The 22,323-nt window shown below is 41.5% G+C and overlaps 1 protein-coding gene across 1 annotated transcript; it reads left to right on the top strand.

Annotated features, from left to right (window-relative positions):
- The first annotated feature begins 11,360 nt into the window (after positions 1 to 11,360).
- LOC116065836 (leucine-rich repeat neuronal protein 1-like) lies at positions 11,361 to 21,921 on the top strand. Its single transcript, XM_031321477.2, has 2 exons — positions 11,361 to 11,680; positions 18,763 to 21,921. The coding sequence occupies exon 2, from the start codon at positions 19,003 to 19,005 to the stop codon at positions 21,148 to 21,150; it is 2,148 nt and encodes a 715-aa protein (XP_031177337.1). The 5' UTR covers positions 11,361 to 11,680; positions 18,763 to 19,002; the 3' UTR covers positions 21,151 to 21,921.
- The last annotated feature ends 402 nt before the right edge of the window (positions 21,922 to 22,323 follow it).

Here is a 22,323-nt window from a genome sequence, read left to right as displayed (position 1 = left end):
AATACTTGAGACAATTGTTGAGACAATTCATTAAAAACTACAAATGTCGTGTGGCCGGGTTGGCTCAGTGGTAGAGCAGGCACACATATACTGAGAGGTTTATGCCTCAACGCAGAGGTCCAGGGTTTGAATCCGATCTGTGACGATTTCCTGCATGTCTTCCCCAAATTTCCCCTTTCTCACCTAGCTGTCCTGTCAAAAATTAAAGGTGGAAAAGCCCCAAAAAATAATCTTAAAAAAACAAAGAAAATTCTACAAATGTCAGAGGATCACCAAAGTCATTAGAATACATCCTCTGGGAACCATGAAGGGTATACAATTTTGTGCCAGTCCCTTCAGTAGATTTGAATGTAATATTTCACAGGTTAAGTGAAAACGTTGACCTGCTGGTGGCGCTAGAGGAAAAGTCTGATGACCACCAAAGTCATTAGGATTCATCCACTGGGTAATGTGAATGTCTGTATATACATTTTAATGGCAATCCATCCAATAGTTGTTAAATTACTTCAGAATTGACCAAATTGGTAAACCGACTGACCGCCATCGCCATCCCTACAGCCATGCAGTCAGCATGGCAAAAATCTAAACGTCTGAATATCTCAGCGGTCAATACATGTGCAGCTTCCCAGCAGGAAGTCCAGAGACACTATGTTGTTGTGAGCTATAGAAAAAAAGCTAAGTAAACTTGTTTCATTATTAACTCAGAACCTTTCCCTGCTTCCGTCTCTGGAGACGCAATGCACCCGGTATGGTTCCATGATCTCAACATACTGTTGATAATTATTTAATGATGTGACACAGATGGTCGAGACATCTTCAATTCGGTGCTGTCTAACTTTGCAACGTGATGGTATTTTCCTCTCATGTATTCCCAGCTGTGTCTGAAATGTGTAGTTTACAATAACCCCCCCACCCCCCCCCCACAAAATTAGTTGACTAATCAAAGCAAAGCAGTCCTCTTCTCCTCTTTTGCATAGCATCTGTAAAAGCTGCTGATGCCACATGTCAATTAAATATTAATGGTCTGTTGTTTGTCGTTGGGATGAACTGAAAGAAAGAAAAAAACTTTTCTGGTTGATGTTCCTGTTTGTCTGAGGCGAAACATAAGAAGAATGGCTAAGTAAAATTGATTAACACAAGTCTATTATTGTACTATTATTTTCTTTCATTGGGTGGCACATCAAAGAACAATTACCTTTATTAATTTATTTTTGCAAATGAGTACAAACAGCTTTCTCTCTCTCTCTCTCTCTCTCTCTCTCTCTTTCTCTCTCTCTCTCTCTCTCTCTCTCTCACACACACACACACACACACACACACACACACACACACACACACACACACACGCTTCCGAAACTATTTAAATTTTAGTTTGGGCCAAAACAAATTCAGCAAGGACTTTGTTTGACAAACCCAAATGAAAGTCATTTCCCAAGAGCCACTGCTAAATTGCTTTGCTCGGGAGCAATTATAAAGAGATCCGTTGATTTTGTTGTTACAGTTTTTTTCGATTGCTAAACGACAGTGGTCACAACTGAAGCCACATGTGCAAAACTCTAATTACAGTCTGCATTACCAACAGTCACCTGAGCTAAACAGTTCACATCACCTGCAAAACTCATTCCAAGCAACACAACTCTACACATGTCTCAGAACAGGCTCAGTGCAGCGAAACACTATGAACAATCCTCTAGATAACACACACTCAGAACACACTGAGAGTAAAAACACTAGCATCAAACACCAATACAGACATACAACACTTTTCATCTTTACAGTTTGAATAATTTAACTGACTCCACACTTATCAGTATTTTATTTACTGTAAAGAAAAGTGACATTCTTTCACATGATATGTTTTATTTTATAACATACCAGTTTTTTTATGTAAACAAGAAGGAATGAAAATCAGCAGTTTGCTTCAATAGATCTGTTTTTACAGTATTTTGTCTGTAGTAATTTATGGAATTACTGGAAAAACAAACTAAAGGTACATAATAGTAACAAAGAATTGTGAGGCTAATCCTACCTCTCTCCAGCATCAGGCAACACGTTTTCATCAACACATTTGATGTCTTATCTTGCCATGCACCTGCATCATCTATAAATACAAATGAATGTGGTGTTTCCATTGCTTCCACCGCCATTAGTTTCTGAAAGTGCACAGTTTTACTGTAGTAAAGGTAGTGTTATCAGATTTTGTATGTAACCTCAGGTATCTTACCTGGACATGCTGGTATCTTTGCTCTTTTACCTGTTCACTGTTTCTCTCAAACGGTACAATGTATGTAACTGTTTCATTCTTACTTGGTGTTTCTTTATTTCCAAAAAAAGTCTTTATGAGCTTTATATATACAATATGTGTTCACTAACAAGTTTTATGGAAAATAAGACACCTGCTTAGTCTTTCAGCTGAAATTGCAATCAGCAGTATTTATAAAATTCATCAGGCTGCAATCCATACTGTTTTGAGTGTGTGGTTGACAGTTTTGACAACAGTGTGTTGGCATTTGAACAAAAAGCTGTAAATCCACAGTGTTGTGCAGGTTGTTGTTAAAACCATGGGATAAGCGTGTAGAGTTTTGGAAACTGTGTTCAAGCAATGAAAAATTAACTAGAGTTTGGTCCACATGAACTGCTGCTGTGCATACTGTGGTTAGAGTTTTGCACACTTGTCGTTCAGCAATCAAAAGAAAAATTATAAGTGGCTCTGATTGGTTGAGGAGTGGCATGCTCTAATGTGGACACTGATGCAAAGTGACATGTGTAACAGGAGTCAGGACCTCATCACCTCTGTGGCTATTAAGACCAATTCAGATGAGACATTTCACACTCACGCTCACCTTGAGCCCTTGGCAGTACAACTGGATGTAAACAGTCAATTCCAGTGGAAAGCACTGCCCTACATTTCTATAATGAATGACACAGTTAAACATACCGTGGAAAGCACTTGACACACTATTCTAGAAAAGTCATCAATCAAAATTCACATATACAGATGGCTCATACTTGTACCACAACTTCTCAAATCTCTTCACTCTAAAACTGGCCCATAGCTGACATTGTCACTACTGTTTGGGTAAATTTGATTTCATTTGACCTCACCTGAGCATAAACCTATTCCTCTTCTACAGCTAAATATGTTTGATTAGATGAATCCTATAAGACACATCTCCAGGACACCTTATTACTTTTACAATGCAGGTAAGTCTTGTTAAGATATGTAAGAAAAAACTTAAAGTAATAGTTCAACATTTTAGGAAATACATGTATCCACTTTCTTCCCAGGAGTTAGATGAGAAGATCGACACCACTGTCATGTTTGTCTGTTTGATCTACAGACAGGAGACAATTAGCTTAGCTTAGCATAAATAAACAGTTAGCTTGTCTCTGTCCAAAGGTAACAAAATCTGCCAAAAGCACCCCCTTGCCTCCTCATTTGAACTGCTGCTTTTTGGACGACAATACTGTGCCCCTCTGTTTACAAAACACAGATCCAAGTTCTCTTTTGTTTCACAGGCCATCAAATTTCTTAATGACATGTCTTAATTAATGATGGTCCTGTACGGTCCTGTTATTTTTTATTTATTTTTTTTCCAGCCAGACTGGACTCCTCAACGATAAGTTGTAGTTTTACCAGGGGATATGTAAGTTTATTTGATTAGGACAATGCACATTAATCAACATTTCTGTAAATGCGCCAGTGTTAGCCAGTCGGCTAATTTTCAACTGTAGTCCTACTTACCTAGCATGCATGTCTTTACGGTGGGAAGAAACCGGAATACCTGAAGGAAACCCACGCAAACACGGGGAGAACATGCAAACTCCACACAGCTCAGCTCAGCTAACCACTGAGCCACCGTGCTGCCTGCCTATATGTGCCAGGCGTAGTTATTTCCTATAGAGACTCCTCTGGTTGCCTGGCAAAACACAACTCGCCGTTAAATAAATGAGATAGATTGTGTTAATTTGTGAGCTTTAGAGGTGCTGATAGGTAGATTTTACCGTTGGAAAGAGCTAAGCTAGCTGTTTACCCCTGTTTCCAGTCTTTATGCTAAGCTAACCGTCTCCTGGCTTTAGCTTCATAGTTAGTGTACAGACATGAGAGAGATATCAATATTCTCATCTCTCGGCAAGAAAGCAAATAAGTGTATTTCCCAAAATGTCCCATCCTAAGCCAGGTGAAAGCTACATGGAAAAACAATACAAATACCACATGTACACTTTGTTGCAATCCAATATAACAGCCCAGCAATAAATTCAACCACAGTGAAGCTCATAATGTTCAATTTGTGTTGAGCCTGGGAGGTGCTGATTCAACTCAGAAGGGATTTTCTGAGGCTGTAGTTTGCTATTGTTGTGTTGGGTTGCATTATATAGTAAGACATTTCTGTTTCTGTGTCTTTACCCAAGCAAATGCTTTATGTGTTTCACCTATCGTCCTGCAGCTGAAGAAAGGGAGACACAAGCAGATTTGACCATGACCATGACAAACATGGTATTAGTCCATGTCTACACAAGCATGTGTGTGTGTGTGTGTGTGTGTGTGTGTGTGTGTGTGTGTGTGTGTGTGTGTGTGTGTGTGTGTGTGTGTATGTGAAACAGCATCTGCAGTTTGTCAGCAGTGTTTGCTCTTGTCTGGCAGAAGGTAGCGATGGTACCAGGAATGGTGTGATAGTTGTCACAACAAGGTAGTAAATGCGCTAAATGTTCAGAGGCAGGCATCTGTTCTAGTTACAGCTGTAGACAGCATCAAGCTGTTCATATTAATGCCAATTAAGATCAGATTGAATTTAATCACGAAAATCTAATTTAAAAAGTGCAGCACTTGTCTTACAAACAAAACTCTCTGTCCTCTTATGCTCTAATAGACATCATTTAACATGTTCCACTGTGGTTGAACCAAAGATGGAGGCATTACCAGTTCACTTGCAGTGAAGTCATATGTGTCTGTGTGTCTTTGCCAACCTATTATTTTCTTCCAACATTTATCTCATCGCTCCTCAACACTAATATTCTACACATCTATTACCGAAAACAAGCGCTGATGAGGAAAACTGACACCTTGTCTTCTCCTCAGCAGAGAGTAATGCGGCAAAATGATGAGAAGACTTGAGAAAGGTAAAACGGGGGGCATACATTTATGTTTGGCTGGTTTTCCCAGATGGCCATGTGGAGGGAGCTGTGTGATCAGAGATCTAATAAACCAGTGGATATGCTGCATCGCCTTTCCTGCGAGGGAGTTGTTGCCGTAGCAACCACACCACAAGCACTGCAGGTTAATGGTGGGAAATTATGATTGCTGTTTGCAACTAACACACAGGGTGACTGCTGAATCAACTTTGAGCTCCCTGTGGTGGCAGAACGATAAACACAGTGCAGTTTTTGGACACCAAAAGGTCTTTGAACAAGTCCCATTCAGCCCTCAGCAAAATTAATTAAATTTCACTAATGCATTTGTATTTAGAAGGCTTTTCTCTATATTCACCACATGCACTCAGTCTGCATTAAATCCTGAACCTAAAAGTGGTAAAACATTGTAAAAACACTTTTCAGATTAGGGTCAAACAGCCAAAATAATCTCTAATGGGAATTCTTCTGACAGGTGTCTTGTTAGTGGTCTTAAGGATGACTAAAACTTTAAAACCTACTGCCTACTGTGCTATGAAAAGTACACACAGTGTGCAGAAGGTTACAATAACATGTTTTCCATTTCTAGTTTAATACTTTAGCATGAGTCATCAAAGCAGCATGGATGGATTACAGTTGGCCCTACAAGACAAAGGTTGAAGGTCCTGCATTACAGAGCATGTAGTACATGTAATGCTTTGTTATACATAATCATGAAAGGAATTTGATCCGTTACTGTACTATACCCTCCATTACTCAAAGCCAAATCAGGTTAAATAAACTAGTTTATGCCTGCCCAAAATAATGTCAGTTTTGCTGAACCTTTTAATGTTTTAACTGTTTGTGTACAGAAGTAACCTTTAGGCTCAATGCATGCTGTGTTTACTCATCATGCATTTCATTAATGAGGCAACTGCATACCTGAGTTTAAGCTTCAAACACACTCTTCTGGGTTCATTATAAACCAAACACAAACACAGGAGTAATTGTGGAGCATCAGAGATAGATTACATTACATTACATTTTTACATTACTTTTATCCAAAGCGACTTCCAATTAAGTGCTTTCAACAAGTAGTAAGTGCAAGTACATTAGCTTTAAGTAAGCAAAACTACAAAGAGCCATTTGAAAGTGCAGCTTCAAGAAATACACTCACCTAAAGGATTATTAGGAACACCTTACTAATACCGTGTTTGACCCCCTTTCGCCTTCAGAACTGCCTTAATTCTTCGTGGCATTGATTCAACAAGGTGCTGTAAGCATTCTTTAGAAATATTGGCCCATACTGATAGGATAACATCTTGCAGTTGATGGAGATTTGTGGGATGCACATCCAGGGCACGAAGCTCCCGTTCCACCACATCCCAAAGATGTTCTATTGGGTTGAGATCTGGTGACTGTGGGGGCCATTTTAGTACAGTGAACTCATTGTCATGTTTAAGAAACCAATTTGAAATGATTCTAGCTTTGTGACATGTTGCATTATCCTGCTGGAAGTAGCCATCAGAGGATGGGTACATGGTGGTCATAAAGGGATGGACATGGTCAGAAACAATGCTCAGGTAGGCTGTGGCATTTAAACGAGGCCCAATTGGTACTAAGGGGCCTAAAGTGTGCCAAGAAAACATCCCCCACACCATTACATCACCACCACCAGCCTGCACAGTGGTAGCAAGGCATGACAGATCCATGTTCTCATTCTGTTTACGCCAAATTCTGACTCTACCATCTGAATGTCTCAACAAAAATCGAGACTCATCAGACCAGGCAACATGTTTCCAGTCTTCAACTGTCCAATTTTGGTGAGCTCGTGCAAATTGTAGCCTCATTTTCCTATTTTTAGTGGAGATGAGGGGTACCTGGTGGGGTCTTCTGCTGGTGTAGCCCATCCGCCTCAAGGTTGTGCGTGTTGTGGCTTCACAAATGCTTTACTGCATACCTTGGTTGTAACAAGTGGTTATTTGAGTCAAAGTTGGTCTTCTATCAGCTGGAATCAGTCGGCCCATTCTCCTCTGACCTCTAGCATCAACAAGGCATTTTCGACCCCCAGGACTACAGCATCCTGGATGTTTTTTCTTTTTCAGACCATTCTTTGTAAACCCTAGAAATGGTTGTGCGGAATAATCCCAGTAACTGAGCAGATTGTGAAATACTCAGACCAGCCCGTCAGGCACCAACAACCATGCCACGCTCAAAGTTGCTTAGATCACCTTTCTTTCCCATTCTGACATTCAGTTTGGCGTTCAGGAGATTGTCTAAACCTGGACCACACCCCTAAATGCATTGAAGCAGCTGCCATGTGATTGGTTGATTAGATAATTGAATTAACGTGAAATTTAACAGGTGTTCCTAATAATCCTTTAGGTGAGTGTATATATACATTTTTTATGTTTATCCAAGGTGTAGTCAGAAGAGATGTGTTTTTAGCCTTCAGCGGAAGATGCGTAGGCTTTTGGCCATCCTGATGTCAATAGGGAGCTCATTCCACCATTTAGGAGCCAGGACAGCAAACAGTTGGGATTTCGTTGAGTGATTAGTTGTCCCTCGCTGTGAGGGGGCAGCAAGCAGGTTGGCTGATGCAGAGCTGAGTGGGCGTGTTGGGGTATAGGGTTTGACCATGTCCTGGATGTATGCTGGGGCTGATCCGTTCGTGGCCCTGTATGCAAGTACTAGTGTCTTGAAGCGGATGCAGACAGCAATTGGTAACCAGTGAAGAGAGCGGAGGAGCGGTGTAGTGTGAGAGAACTTGGGGAGGTTGAAGACAAGTCGAGCTACTGCGTTCTGAATGAGCTGCAGGGGCTGGATGGCACATGCAGGCAGGCCAATCAGGAGGGAGTTGCAGTAGTCTAGATGTGAGATGACTAGAGCCTGAACCAGAACCTGAGCTGCCTTCTGCGTTAGAAGGGGACGTATCCTTCTGATGTTATGCAGCATGTATCTACACGATCGGGTAGTTGCAGCAATGTTAGCAGTGAAGGAGAGTTGGTCGTCAAGTGTCACACACAGGTTTCTAGCAGTCTGGGTGGCGACTACCACAGAGTTGTCAATTGTTATAGTCAGGTTTTGAGTAGGAGAGCCCTTCCCTGGAAGGAAAAGGAGCTCAGTCTTGTCAAGGTTGACTTTCAGATGGTGTGTGGACATCCAAGAAGAAATGACAGACATATGTCAGACAGGCCGAGATACGTGCTGCTACTTGAGTTAAAGACTCCGGAAAGGAGAGAATAAGTTGGGTGTCATCTGCGTAGCTGTGATAAGAAAAGCCTTGCGAGTGAATGACAGACCCGAGAGAGTTGGTGTACAGAGAAAAGAGGAGGGAACCCACGACTGATCCCTGAGGAACGCCAGTTTTGAGTGTGCAAGGTTCTGAGGTAGATCCTCTCCAAGTTATCTGGTAAGTTTGGTCTGTCAGGTAAGATGTGAGCAAAGAAAATAGATAGATAAAGCCAAAACTGCTCCGGCTCTCTAAGTAGAACTTATAAAAGAAAAAAGAACACTGAAATGTGTTGATCTTCGGTCAAAATGTAACTTTCTGCTTAATTTCAAGCATAAACAGCCAAAACCTGCATGTGACATCTGCCTGGCACACCTTCTTGTCTCAACACAGAGATGATCACATCTCTTCTCTGTAGCTACAGTATGGATGAAGAACATGTCAGGCAGCTTCCAAAGCAGCAGCTCAAACAGCAAAGTGATGAAATGTTATTTTCACTGCTCCTCTTAGAGAGGAAGGGAGGGGTAGGAGGAGGACCAATCCAAACAAGTGACAGGTCTAAGAGAAATCTCTCTTTCAACACAGACTCCTGCATGTGTGCAAGTGTTTGCATATGTGTGTGTGTGTGTGTGTGTGTGTGTGTGTGTGTGTGTGTGTGTGTGTGTGTGTGTGGGACTCAAAAGATTCACTTTAAAGTCAATTTAATTTCATAATTATTATGAATTATTAATTAGCAAGTCATTACATTTATTTTAACTGTGTCCATGGCCTCTCAAACAATATTTCAAGCCTTTTCCTAACTTATGATGAATGACCATTGAACAGTTATGTTGACCTGAGGAGTGACAGCAGAAACACTCTGTAAAGAGGTCAACAGCAGAGACATTCAAACAATGAGATCTCATCGGTGCAGTGGGGTGTCATTGGTTCCTCCAGCATTTCCAGCGTAACATTTGCCCTTCGCAGCTCGTGGCCGGTAGGGTGGGACTTTTTGTTCCCGGTTGATTCTCCAACTAGGAGCACTTTTGGCACTGTGAGCTTATGGAAATTTCACTCTCTTAAAACACACTTAAAACAATCTTCCTAGCTTCATTCATTTGTCTTCTAACACAATATGACAGTGGGCAATTTTAGAATTCCATGGAATATTATTATTTTTAACAGTTTTTCTGAAGAGCGCTTTCAAAGATGTCATTTCCACCACTTCTCAATTTATGTATTTTATTACAACATAATATTGTAAAACTGATTATATAAGATGATGTATCAGTCAACAACATCAGTGGCTATCTAATCATGTAAGAAAATAAATCTTAATACTTCATGAACTTAATAAATTTTTATTTAAAGTTGCTAAATGCCACGAGTTGCCACGAGTTGGAATTTTTGCCTACAGCATTTCATTTTTGCTCAGGTCTATGTTTATTTTTAAGTCACTCACACATATATTGTAAGTAATGAACTATCAATACTTGATTTAAAATACATTTAGATCCACATCATTGGTTATTCTTATTTTTTTTCATAAAAACTGTGTAGTGGTGGAAAGTGGTGGAAATGACGGTTTATGGTGGAAAGATTGTTTCTGTTCATTTTTACTTAAATTGCCAGTCCAAAATATTTTAAAACCATGTATTTAATTATTTAACATATATGAGTTGAATAATATACCCAGTTTAAAGATAATGTTTTTAGTTTTAAAAATAATGATTACAAATTATATGAACCTCAAAACATTCATTTCATTCAAAAAAGCTGTAAATCTCTGAAAAGCTTTGATCTATCTCTCCTCACTTTCTTCCTACCCCTGGATGTAGATCTTCCCACTATGGGGGGATTGTCTGGGGGAGTGTTTGGTGGCCAACATAGCGTTTGCAGTGGCTATACAATGTCGCCGGTTTCGCTGATTGATCTTTCACTGTTTTCTTTTTCTTTCCTTCTCCTTACTGGAGACCTCGAAGATTGATTTCACTATTCCTCTTTCTTTTTTCCTGCGATATCTTTCTCTGTCCTTTTCTAGTTTCTGTTGATGTTTAACTGGATCGGCTTTTATTCTGTCCCTGTATTCCTGTGACTTCTTGGCCATCGACTTCGGCATCTTAAATATAAATATAGATAAATAAAAATAAATATGGAGTGTACTGGAATGGTGATATATAAAGTTCTCAGTCCAAAAGCACAAATATGTCAGAAGAACATGCAAATAGCGCACAAAAATGGCAATATATCATGTCCAAAGCCTGTAATTTCTCAGAGGTGGAAATGACGGAGGTGGAAATGACATTTTAGCAGTTTTTCTGCAATATTAGCACACCCTCATGTCAGGCTTAGCTAGTTTTGGACTTAGCATGTTGTTTACTCGTAATAAACATAAATACATTATTTTCATATTTGTTGTACATAATTCAACCGAACTACAGCCAAGGTGGAAATGACGCTGAATAAAAATACTCTGTATAAAAGCTTGAGTTACCTTGATTTATTTTCTTGTGCTGAAGAGCACATATGCCTGAAGTTTCATCTTCAACTAACACTTTTTTTTCACAATTATTTCCATGGTTACCAAGTAAATAAAATATTTAAGGTGGATCTATTAAGGTGGATTTTGTTGAGGGAGGTGGAAATGACGGAAAACCTGGGGACAGACTTATTTTATTCCAAAAATAGTTTAAAATTGTGATATGCATATGGAATTTCGATGGTATGATATTATTTTATTTGTCCTTAAGACAAACATATTAAAAAATATTTTTAAATCGATCCTTTAATATAATTTTTTAACATTCAAAGAGGGCCAGTCTGGGTTGGGGACAAGCATAAAACTGAAAAATCTGCTAATAAACAGCCTTGCAAAAGCATTTTTTAAAAGAAAACAGGGGCAAGATTTGGTGGTAACTAGGATGTTGGAGCATGAACTTCATAATGACAATGTATTGTGCATTTGTTTGTTTATTTATTTACAAAAAAAAGGCCAAGGACACAAAAGTGCCTGTAGTTGGAGAATCACCCTCCCATGGTTTGTGATGACAGAACAGATGGTGATGTTGCCTGTTTGGGTACCACTGTGGGTGTCAGACGCGTTTCAGTCTCGCTGACCTGCAGGCAGCTGCTCGTCACTGAAAGCTGTGCGCTGCAGCGTTTCCACTTCCAAGTATCGCTGGAGATCAGAGCCGATATTAGTGTTTTTCACAGATACGACTTCTCGTTAGGCTGATCGTTATATATTCTAATACATAATCTGCAACCCCTCGCACATCATCCTGGAGCTGCGGATACTGCATGGGTCAGACACAGTAGCCTGCAGCAGTCTTACGGAGTAGCCTATACAGCGCTTCAGAGGTGAGAGCAATGTGTTTATTTTATGCATGTGTTGAAACTGTGATACATAGGCCGTCTAAAAAATGCCTCAAATGATTTCCTGCTCGGTAGAAAGGGGGATATTTCAGTCCGATCTAAAGTGTTAAACTCGTAAAGATGAAGTCATAATTTTTCATGTTTTAAGAAATGCACTGATCAACAAACATCAATGAAACAATAACGCGTTCTCTCTCCATTGCGTGGGTCCTCGTGCTGCGCGTGCTACCACCGCAAAGAGGAAAGGCAGTGTTTTAATAGCTTCAAACTAAGATTTCATTTAGACAAAAATAGATCCTGGAAGTTGTGCATATTTATCGATGTGTTCTCAGCATTGACTGCAATGTGTGCGTCGGGTCAGTCTTATCAATAAAATGTAGGCTATTATAACAATAGATTTGCAAGGATACTTTGCTCTGCAATCAATCTATACGCGTGATATGATTATCATGAACCTTTCTCAAGTCTAGACAATTTACAAATATGAACTGATCAGAGATCTGAGGGAAACAAAAGAAAACATGAACCAAACAAATCTGCACACCGCAAACCTGTGTTAGTTGCAATATTTTGTTTTATACATTATACTTTAGCCATAAAAAGCCAAGCATTAGTGTGGATTGTCTCTAAAGAGCTCATTATTAAAGCAGCAGTCTTGCCAGCAGCCCTGACATTTCACTGCACTGTTACACCTGGTTCAACTAACAGTGAAACATTTACACAAGCTGCAGCATCACTCGCCAGTGCTGAGTGCTGCTGAAACAGCTGAGTATAGCAGCAATGGGCTCATGTGCTCCATCGAACCTATTTGCATGCCTAAGAGTCAGGGAATTGGCAGATGTCTGAAATGAAGACACAGAGGAGAAAGAAAGACAACCCAGTGTTTCTGCTCAGAAGTTTGAGAAAGCAAGAGGGAGTCTGTATTGTTAGGGTAACCTTTGTCAAGTGGGTTCTGTTGTTTCAGCTGCTGCATTACAGCGGCACCTGTTACTGAGATCACTGACACCATAAAGAATTCACTAATATCAGTACACTAATGGTAGTTAGTTTATCACATATGTTTGACTAGGACAGGAGGAACATTATGCATTGCATGATTTGCACGCTTGTTTACTAGCAATCGTAACCACACAACTTGTATGTATAGTTTACTTTGTCTTGGGAGTAAAAGCAGACAATTGATCCAGATGTCACCCAATGAGCCAATGATATGGGAGTTTAGGAGGCTGTGGCACCTTCCCCCAATCTTTACAATGCACAGTGACGTATCTGCTCAGCTGGTAATGAAGAGTGTGAGAACCTGCCAAAACAAAGACACGCCTTGGTGTGTCTGTGTGTTTGGGTAGGAGCCATTGTGAGCCATATAGAGCCTAACTCTGCAGCATGTGTTGGTGCTGGGGTTCCCACAGCAGTGGAGACAAGGGTGCAACAGGTTGACCTTCTCCCTTTGTGAGCGTGATCTGAAGGGGAACATGGAAACATGACGGGCCATTGTAAGGTTTTGTCAAGACGATAACTGAGTCAGCTGTTTTGTCATCCTTTGTTTTTATCAGCAATAAACAACAACAAAAAAACTTTTATTCTAGACAGACAGGGTGTACGAAGCCCAAATCATGTAGAAGCCCATTTATAGAAATCAAATTTAAAAGCATTATTAATGAAACAATCTTTTTTGATTTAGAGGCCAATTTAATCTACGCAAGTTAATCTACCTTGACCTCTGCATTATTTCAAATAGAGATTCCTCTGAGATTAGAGACTTTTGCCCTGTCAGTGTGATTGATCGATGCTCCAATGACAACAAATTGGCTTTTTACCGACATTGCAACTGTAGGGATAGATGAAGTGGAGGGGGAGGATTAGGGCATAAAGGGGAGAGAAAAAATTGAAAGCCACAGAAGAAAAATTGTGTCAAGATCCATCTTAGTTCCACGGGGAAATAAAGCTATATGGATTTGCAGTAAATAGAAATGCAGAGACAATTTGTCATGCTGCAACTTTTAAACCTTTATGCAGTCTGAAGAAACATTTTTAGTATGCACCATACTTTCCTTTAATTACATACGTGTTTTTTGGATTTTCTCATTGTACCTTCAGCCCTGTAGCATTTTTCCGTTCAGCAGTTTCCTCCTGTGGTCTTCCAGTTGAAGAAAGCAAAGCTCTCTCCATCCTCTCCCTCTCTACTTTCTCTCATCCCTCTGACTGAGAGGATATGCACCCTACTCCTCCTCGGCTCTACACCTCTGCCATCAGCAGCTGCACCAAAGCCCTGTGTGATGTGAAGTGAGACACTTGCATACTAATGGAGCAGGAACAGGATGTCTCTCAGGCAGGCCAGCGCAGTGAGGACATAGAGAAAACATCAGGCAGCACCACTCAGCTTCCCAGCACCACATGATAGCTCTGGATTGAAACTGCTTGTCTCGAAATACTAGCATCTTTAGTGTAGAAAACTGGAAATATATTATTACAATGTAGTGTATGCTGTTATGGGGGAAGAGCCAGACATTTGAGCATATATGCATGATGTGGTTGTGCTTACTGTTGTTTTATCATATGGTTTTATGCTGCAGTCACCTTCTTGTGCCTTGTTATCCCTTGCATATTTCTTTAGTTGCCTGGTGGCACTAATAGCTGTCTTCCTATGTCTTCTCATTTGGTTATGAAACAGACATGCCGGTGGCATAGTCGTTGCTATGGTGATGGCATGTCTGTGAGCCTGTTGTGCGGCTGCTGATTCGAAAACTGCTTACATTTTGCACCCAGTGAAAAGGGCCTCAGAATCAGACGGGGTAAAGCATAGCCTCCTATGAAAAAATGATGCAGCATGCTATCAAGCATAGGTTTCTCCTGGCTGCACCAGTGGCACATGGTGAAGCATTGCATCTTAACTCTTAGGTGTACAATCAAGTTCAATTAAATGTCTCAAACCAACCTAAGATACATACTTTAATTAATAATTTTAAGTCCTTTTTTAACTTCTTCCACTGAAGACTGCAACCTGCACAAACAAACACCTACATTTCAGAGATCTAAAAAGAAAGGCTCCCTGCAATCTGAATGCAGGTCTGTGTTTCTTTAGTGCTCCCTGATTTGATTGTGAGATCCTGTCTCATAAATGAATTTGGACCTTAGCTTGAAGCAGACAAAGCTTATTATGTCCTGCAATTACATCTCGCTTTGAACCTCAGGGCCAGTGATCCTCTGAAGGTTTATTGGAAACCAGTGGAAATATCAGCTACTGTAGGTGTGTAGTTTGTAGACGTGTGTGTGTGTGTGTGTGTGTGTGTGTGTGTGTGTGTGTGTGTGTGTGTGTGTTTTAAATGTGTAATGTGTACTTAGATTAAAACCTCATAAGGATTGGGTGAGCAAGGAAAGTAAATCCTTCCTGCTGGAGGCTTCAATTCAGACAGTCAGCTGGATAATGCCAAGCTGTTGAGGGATTTTTCTGTCTCCTTCCAATGGTCTGTGTATGCATGCATGTCATAGTGTGAGTCAAAGAGTGAGGAAACAGAATGTGTATTTTGTGGCAGTGTGGAGATGGGTGCAGTGTAGATACATATGCATGCATTTTAAATTATGCTCCCTACAGTGTCTTTGCTCTCTGCTGCCAAGAGATTAGCAATAGATTTTCAGGATAGAGGTGTCGGCACACAACTGGCCCGGGCCTGCTTTGGCAGTGAAAGAATTAATCTAAGACCTATTCTGTCGCATCCCAGAGAACAAGAGTTCTCCCACCAAAGTGATTGTGTACAGCATGACGCTATAACAAACCTCACTCCTGTGGGATTTCAGTTCTCCTCTGTTGTACTTATGTCATGTTTTGAGATATGACCGTAGCCAGGGCTTTGAGGCAAACAAAGTTTACTATATATCCTCAGAATTCACATGTTTTCCATCCTGTAAAAGAATACTAAAATAACAGTATTTGTATAGTAGTGATGAGGAAGTTGTTTTTAGAGCTGTTTAATAAATCACGTTTTTCAGATTCTATCAACCAACAGCAATGATGATACACACATCTGTATTCAAGTGGGTGCTAATATAGTTTCCCACCCTTTGCCTTTCATGACATTCATCCTTTGTTTTATTTGAAGTGGCAGAGCCAACAGGGGGGAAGCCGGTGAGGGATCATGTATTTGGCTAGCAAACCTTAAAAACTAAAAGGTATTATAGTTAACTCCAACCACTTCAGTGGAGCTGCTCTGCGACCAACAATATGTAGTCCATATCCACGATGTTCCACTTCTGGGATTGTGGTGGTGCTGCCGGAAAGTCTGCCGGATGACACTCTTTTCGGCCGGATGTCCATTACCTTCTACTTTCTTTGTGTTGTAATTTTAAACTCCGGTCGATTTATGAGGACTATGGTTAACTGCTCCTCAGATCTCTGCAGGGTAAATCCAGACAGCTAGCTAGACTATCTGTCCAATCGGAGTCTTCTGTTGCACGACTAAAACAACTTTTGAACGTACACGTTCCACCAAAACAAGCTCCTTCCCGAGGCTATTTTGCAGCGGCACCGTGGCTCCGCTCGGCGCTTAGCACAGGCCAAGACGATTGTGATTGGTTTAAAGAAATGCCAATAAACAAGAGCACGTTTTTCTCCCATCCCGGATTGCTGTTGGACTAGTCAGACCCTCCTCCGTAGCACTGTGGAGGAAGATCTGGCAATACAAGACTAAACAATAGGTACCTAACTGTAGTTGTACTGGGCAACTCATAAGTATTTATTTGTGCTCTACAGTGATTAAGAAGAAGGCCATCAGTGAAAAAGAGCATATGTGCTCAGCAGAGCTTCATTGGGTCAATAAGGTCAACATGTACACACAGTGAGAGATGGGTGGGAACGGATGCAGACCCCCATAGTGATGCCAGTCTGCCAGAAACCTGGTGCCAGGTGTCTGAGTTTTATGGGCTCAGCATGAAAGCAGCGATTACTCCGCCTGTCTCCTCCGATTTAATACCCGAGCAGCGCAACACATGGAGAAAGAGAGAGGACACACAAATGTATCACCAAGTTAATCTCATTATTTTAAGGCACAGTATATCGACAGGCAAGTAGTGTAATTGATCTATGAATAGAGCCAAGACAAGGTGCAGGTCCCTGCTGCTACATTTCAGTCACACTAAGGGAATCAGGTAGATCAGTGTGACCGGGTCATTGCAGAGACCAGCCACCTGATACCAGGCACCATATGCTTTCTTACTCAAAGAGAAAGAAACATGGATGTGATCAACGCTTCAACTTTCTGCTGCAGATCCGCTGTATTTGAGAAAAGCTGCTTTTAGCGCACAGTGCCACTCATTTCTGGCATGTTTGAATTTCTAGAAACAATTTCATGATGTTTTTATGCATAGCAAAGTGTTCCATTTTGTATTTGCTGAGCTGCTTTTATACTACACTACATGCAAATGCGGAGGAAAAACTGTGCAGAGGTGTCAACACATCGCAGGGCGCGAACAGACAGGGCATGAAAGGAGAAGGAAAACAATCTGTATCTGTTTTATGTTAATATTGGAGGAACTTGTCAGTTTTGATGTGAAACAAAATACACACAATTATCTCTCTGTTGCTTGTGCACACACACACACACACACACACACACACACAAACACACACTGGATGCTCAACCTCATTTTATTTATGAGGATAAATGTGAATTTCTATGAGTGTGAGTCAGGCTAGAAGCTGACACTGTTGTGTTTAGTGAGTGAGAGAAAGCCAAGAGTATTTCTTTCCTTCTCTCTTGCTAATGTAAACTATTATAGTAGCTGATTATTCCTTTTGGTTGTTTATTATAATAATTGCCACTTTTGACAGCTCACTAACACTAACATAATAACGCCTGCATGCGCAGGAATGTTTAGCCATTTCATCTTTTTAATAATCTTTAAATGAAATTGAATGTGATCCCACACAACTTTTATATACATGGATACATTTTAGGATTTGTTCAAAGAAACTAATGACTGATTCTTCACCCCCATTGCTCATGATCATATCAGAAAACTGAGTCTGTACCTGTCATCCCTACAGACGTTTCTGGAAGTTGGTGTCATGAAATCAACAAATGAACGTGAAAACATTAAATATTACAATTCCTTTGGGGGCTCAGCCTGTCAGTCCCCTTCCAATCTCTCTCACTTTGACCAAACCTGGATGAGCACGACGTAAACACAGAATCAGCCGCAGCTCTGGCTCATAAAATGTTTTTTACTAAATTCATTTCACATGTGTATGACTGCTTCCCATGAGCCTGTATCATAAGTAGACAGTGATTAACAGTGAAGAGCACACACTCCCTGTTTATTAAGACTGTTGTGTAATGGGCTCACAGCCAGAGCTGCCGGCTGTGCCCACCCCACACACTCGTGCAAGAGGATCACTGATACCAAGCTGGTATGCAGATAATCTACCCAGCAAAGAAAGCAAAACATGTTGGTAATCTCTGAGGAGACAGATATGCAACACATCAGGGAAGCAGAGCTAATATCAACCAAATCATCTTAAATACTGATAAATACAGTGTAAAGTTCTGCTTCACTCTATCTGCTAGTTCACGCGTATTCTATGGTAAATGGACATTTTTGGTAATGAAACAGCCAAATTATAGATATGTTGTGCAAAGGCTTGAATGGCATAATGGTTAAGTAGTTTTTTTGGCACGCATGGCCTCACTCAATTTTATGTCAAGATCCAGAAGTAGCTCCTTGTCAAACTTATTCTTAAATTCAAACTGTGTCTAGCTGCGTAGAAGCTCATTAAAAGGTAGGGAATGAATGTCTACACAAACAAGACACATTTGTCGGATTCATTCTGCCCTGTTAGACACGTCAACTTAGTCCCCTAAATATCTGTGGGTGGCGCTGGGGGAAACTGCCACTTGCTTCATTTCTCTATGACAACAAGGAAACCAAATATGTGTCTCTCACTTTCTATATTCAGCTGTTTTTCAGTTTATCTAATTCATCATCGTTTTGCAAACAGAAAATCTAAAAGATTTTATACCGGTATGTATGTTGCAGGCTTTAACATTTTTCTTGCTTTCTGTCTTTTTTTTTAGGCTCAAACCTCAAGGTAAGGAAGTGAGAACAATCAGCAGAGGTCAAGTTTGGACCAGATGATCCTTTGCCCTGACTACTACAAATAACTTTCTTCTGGATTAGAAAACACCACTCTGGAAAGTGCCTACAGCATCCAGCTAGCAGTAAAGAAGACTAATGCTGATGAACCTTCCCTCCAAGCCTTTCTCCAGAACACTGCCTCTCATCTAAGCTTTGCGTGAGCTGAGAGAGCAGACAACATGGCGCTTAGCTCGCAGCCGTGGCCTCCTCTGTTTTGGCTGTGCATGGAATTGCTTCTTTCCTTTCTCTCGCCCATACATGGCAAAGAATGTCCACATTTGTGTGTATGCGAGATCCGCCCTTGGTTTACCCCCCAGTCGACCTACAAGGAGGCTGCCACAGTGGACTGCAATGACTTGAGGCTCACGCACATTCCTACCAACCTGTCCGCAGATACTCAAGTGTTACTGCTCCAAAGTAACGCCATCTCTCACACCAGTGGAGAGCTGGAGGCGCTGTTCAACTTGACAGAGTTGGACCTATCCCAGAACAACTTTAGCACTGTGGAAGCTGTGGGCCTCACAAGCATGATCCACCTGACCACCCTGCATCTAGAGGAGAACCAGATCAGCCAACTACCAGACCACTGCCTGGGAAACCTCTCCAATCTCCAGGAGCTCTACATCAACCACAACCAGATAAGCTCCATCTCCCCTCGGGCATTTGCAGGCCTGCACAGTCTGCTGCGCCTTCATCTTAACTCCAACAGACTCCATGTCATAGACAGCCGCTGGTTTGAAGAAACACCTAACCTTGAGATCCTTATGATCGGGGAGAACCCAGTTATTGGCCTCCTAGACATGAACTTTAAGCCTCTAGGAAGCCTGAGGAGTCTGGTCCTGGCTGGCATGGACCTCACTGATGTACCAGCGAATGCTTTTGTAGGTTTGGACAACCTTGAAAGCATTTCTTTCTATGACAACAAACTGGTCAGAATCCCTCAACTTGCCCTTCAAAAAGTTCCCAATCTGAAATTCTTGGATTTAAACAAAAATCCAGTTCACAAAATCCAGGAAGGAGATTTCAGGAACATGTTACATCTGAAGGAGCTGGGCATCAACAATATGATGGAGTTAGTGTCAGTTGACCGGTATGCTCTGGACAACCTACCAGAGCTGACAAAGCTGGAGGCTACTAACAACCCTAAGTTGTCCTATGTGCATAGGTTAGCCTTTAGGGACATGCCCTTCTTGGAGAGCCTAATGCTCAACAATAATGCTCTCACTGCCCTTTACCAGCACACTGTGGAGGCGTTGCCTAATCTGCGGGAGATCAGTCTGCATAGCAACCCATTGCGTTGTGACTGTGTCATTCAGTGGATGAACTCCAACAGGACCACAGTGCGCTTCATGGAGCCCCTGGCCATGCTCTGCACCTCCCCACCAGAACTCAGAGGCCGGCGGGTTCGAGAGCTAAGGCTGCTGGAGTCCCCGGAGCAATGCCTGCCCCTCATATCCCACAACACATTCCCCAGCCACTTGAACCTTGAGTTGGGCATGAGTGTCAGTCTCGACTGCAGGGCCATGGCAGAGCCAGAGCCTGAGATCTACTGGGTGACTCCTCTTGGGACCAAAATCACAATAGACACTGTGTCAGAGCGGTACCACTTGAACAATGAGGGGACATTGCGGCTGTCTCATGTTCAGGTGGAGGATTCTGGTCGTTACACCTGTGTGGCCCAGAACACAGAAGGAGCTGACACACGGGTCGCCACCATCCGTGTAAATGGCACCTTGCTTGACAGCGCCCAGGTCATGAAAATCTACGTCAAGCAGACCGAGTCACACTCCATCCTGGTCTCCTGGAAAATCAATTCTAATGTTATGTCCTCCAACCTGAAGTGGGCCTCAGCCACCATGAAGATTGACAACCCGCACATCACCTACACAGCACGGGTCCCTGTAGACGTTCATGAGTACAACCTCACACACCTTCAACCTGGCACTGAGTATGAGGTATGCCTCACAGTCTCCAACGTCCACCTGCAGACACACAAGTCCTGTGTTAATGTGACAACGCGTAGTGCTACCTTCGCCCTGGACCTGTCAGACCAGCACCCGAGTGCGGCTGTGCTGGCTGTAATGGCAACCATGCTGGCCTTTCTCAGTCTGGCCACCGTGGGCGTCTACGTTGCCCGCAGATGGAAGAGAAAAAATTACCACCACTCTCTGAAGAAATACATGCTGAAGACTTCCTCCATCCCCCTGAACGAGCTTTACCCTCCGCTCATCAACCTGTGGGAGGCTGATGGTGAAAAGGACAAAGACGGCAGCGCAGAGGGAAAACCCTCTCCTGTTGACACCACACGTAGTTACTACATGTGTTGAGGATTCAGTAAGGAGGCCCAGCTGCCTCTCCAGCAGCACAGACAGACACACTTTTGCCATTTTGGTGCAAAAGTCGGATAAAGTTGCAAATGTTTTTTTGTATCCTCAGCTTTGCTATTAAGAGGCAGAGTGATGAAGGACAGGATTTTTTATTAGTATAGCGTATCGCCTTTGTTTAATTCTTTCTATCTCTTAATTGTTTTGGGCTCTTCCAAGATGACAGCTGTATTTAGCCTCCAGGTTGTCTTAGTTGCTATGCTCTTGTTTCTGTGGTGCGTTTTTGACTCACTTTCTTTTGGGTTAATAATACAGCAGCAGGGGCCAGTGGTCTTCTTGCAGCATTAGTAGAAATCAGTGTTTCTTTCTCTGTTTTGTAAAACAGGTAATCTGTTGTGCACTGATAGATAATGGAGTTTGTATGAACTTCAGCTAAAAGCTGACAGGGGGGTTTAGACTTGTTAACTGTCGGCTGAATGTTAGCAATTGTGCAGTAATGTTGTATCAACTATTCCTTCGAACTTTTTGATTTAAACTGCAAGAGAATAGGATTTTTAGTTTGCTGATAAATGTGACGTTAATGCTAGAAATACAAATGTTTGCTAAAACATTTTGAGTCTTTTTACTAAGGTGCACTAGAAACATTTTGACCCTTTCCCAGTTTAGTCACTTATTTTGCTAGACTTTTTTGCTAATTGCTTAGTTTATTATTTTCACATGCAATCTGTATGCTGAAGAAGTTACAATAAATACTTTTTGGTTCTTTTGCAGACATTTGGTCTTTTTTCGATTCCGGTTATCCTCTCACTCCCTGGTGATACATGCTGTTGGTTTCATGTGAAGTCTTAATCGCATTTCTTAGAAGAACTTAAACCCATCTCAATCCAAAACTGTCTAAATCAGCTTTACATCATCACAGTGCTAACTGCCCTGAACCATCCTTACAGACACAGCTTATACTGTGTCAGCTTAACATCTCGATATGGGTATGAAAGAAACATACTGTACATACACGTGAGACAGATACAGACAGATTTCAGCATGTGCTGCCCTCTGGTGGATGCTACACTACAACTACATAATAAACCTGATTTATATGGTTGTCATAGAGGTCAATAATGCTAAAACAGAGTAATACTGTAGCAAAGTAGCACCTTGAGGTTTAGAATCAATAAC

This window comes from Sander lucioperca, chromosome 6 (genome assembly GCF_008315115.2).
Source record: "Sander lucioperca isolate FBNREF2018 chromosome 6, SLUC_FBN_1.2, whole genome shotgun sequence".
Classification (NCBI taxonomy): Eukaryota; Metazoa; Chordata; class Actinopteri; order Perciformes; family Percidae; genus Sander; species Sander lucioperca.
This window is presented reverse-complemented; position numbering and strand designations above follow the sequence as displayed.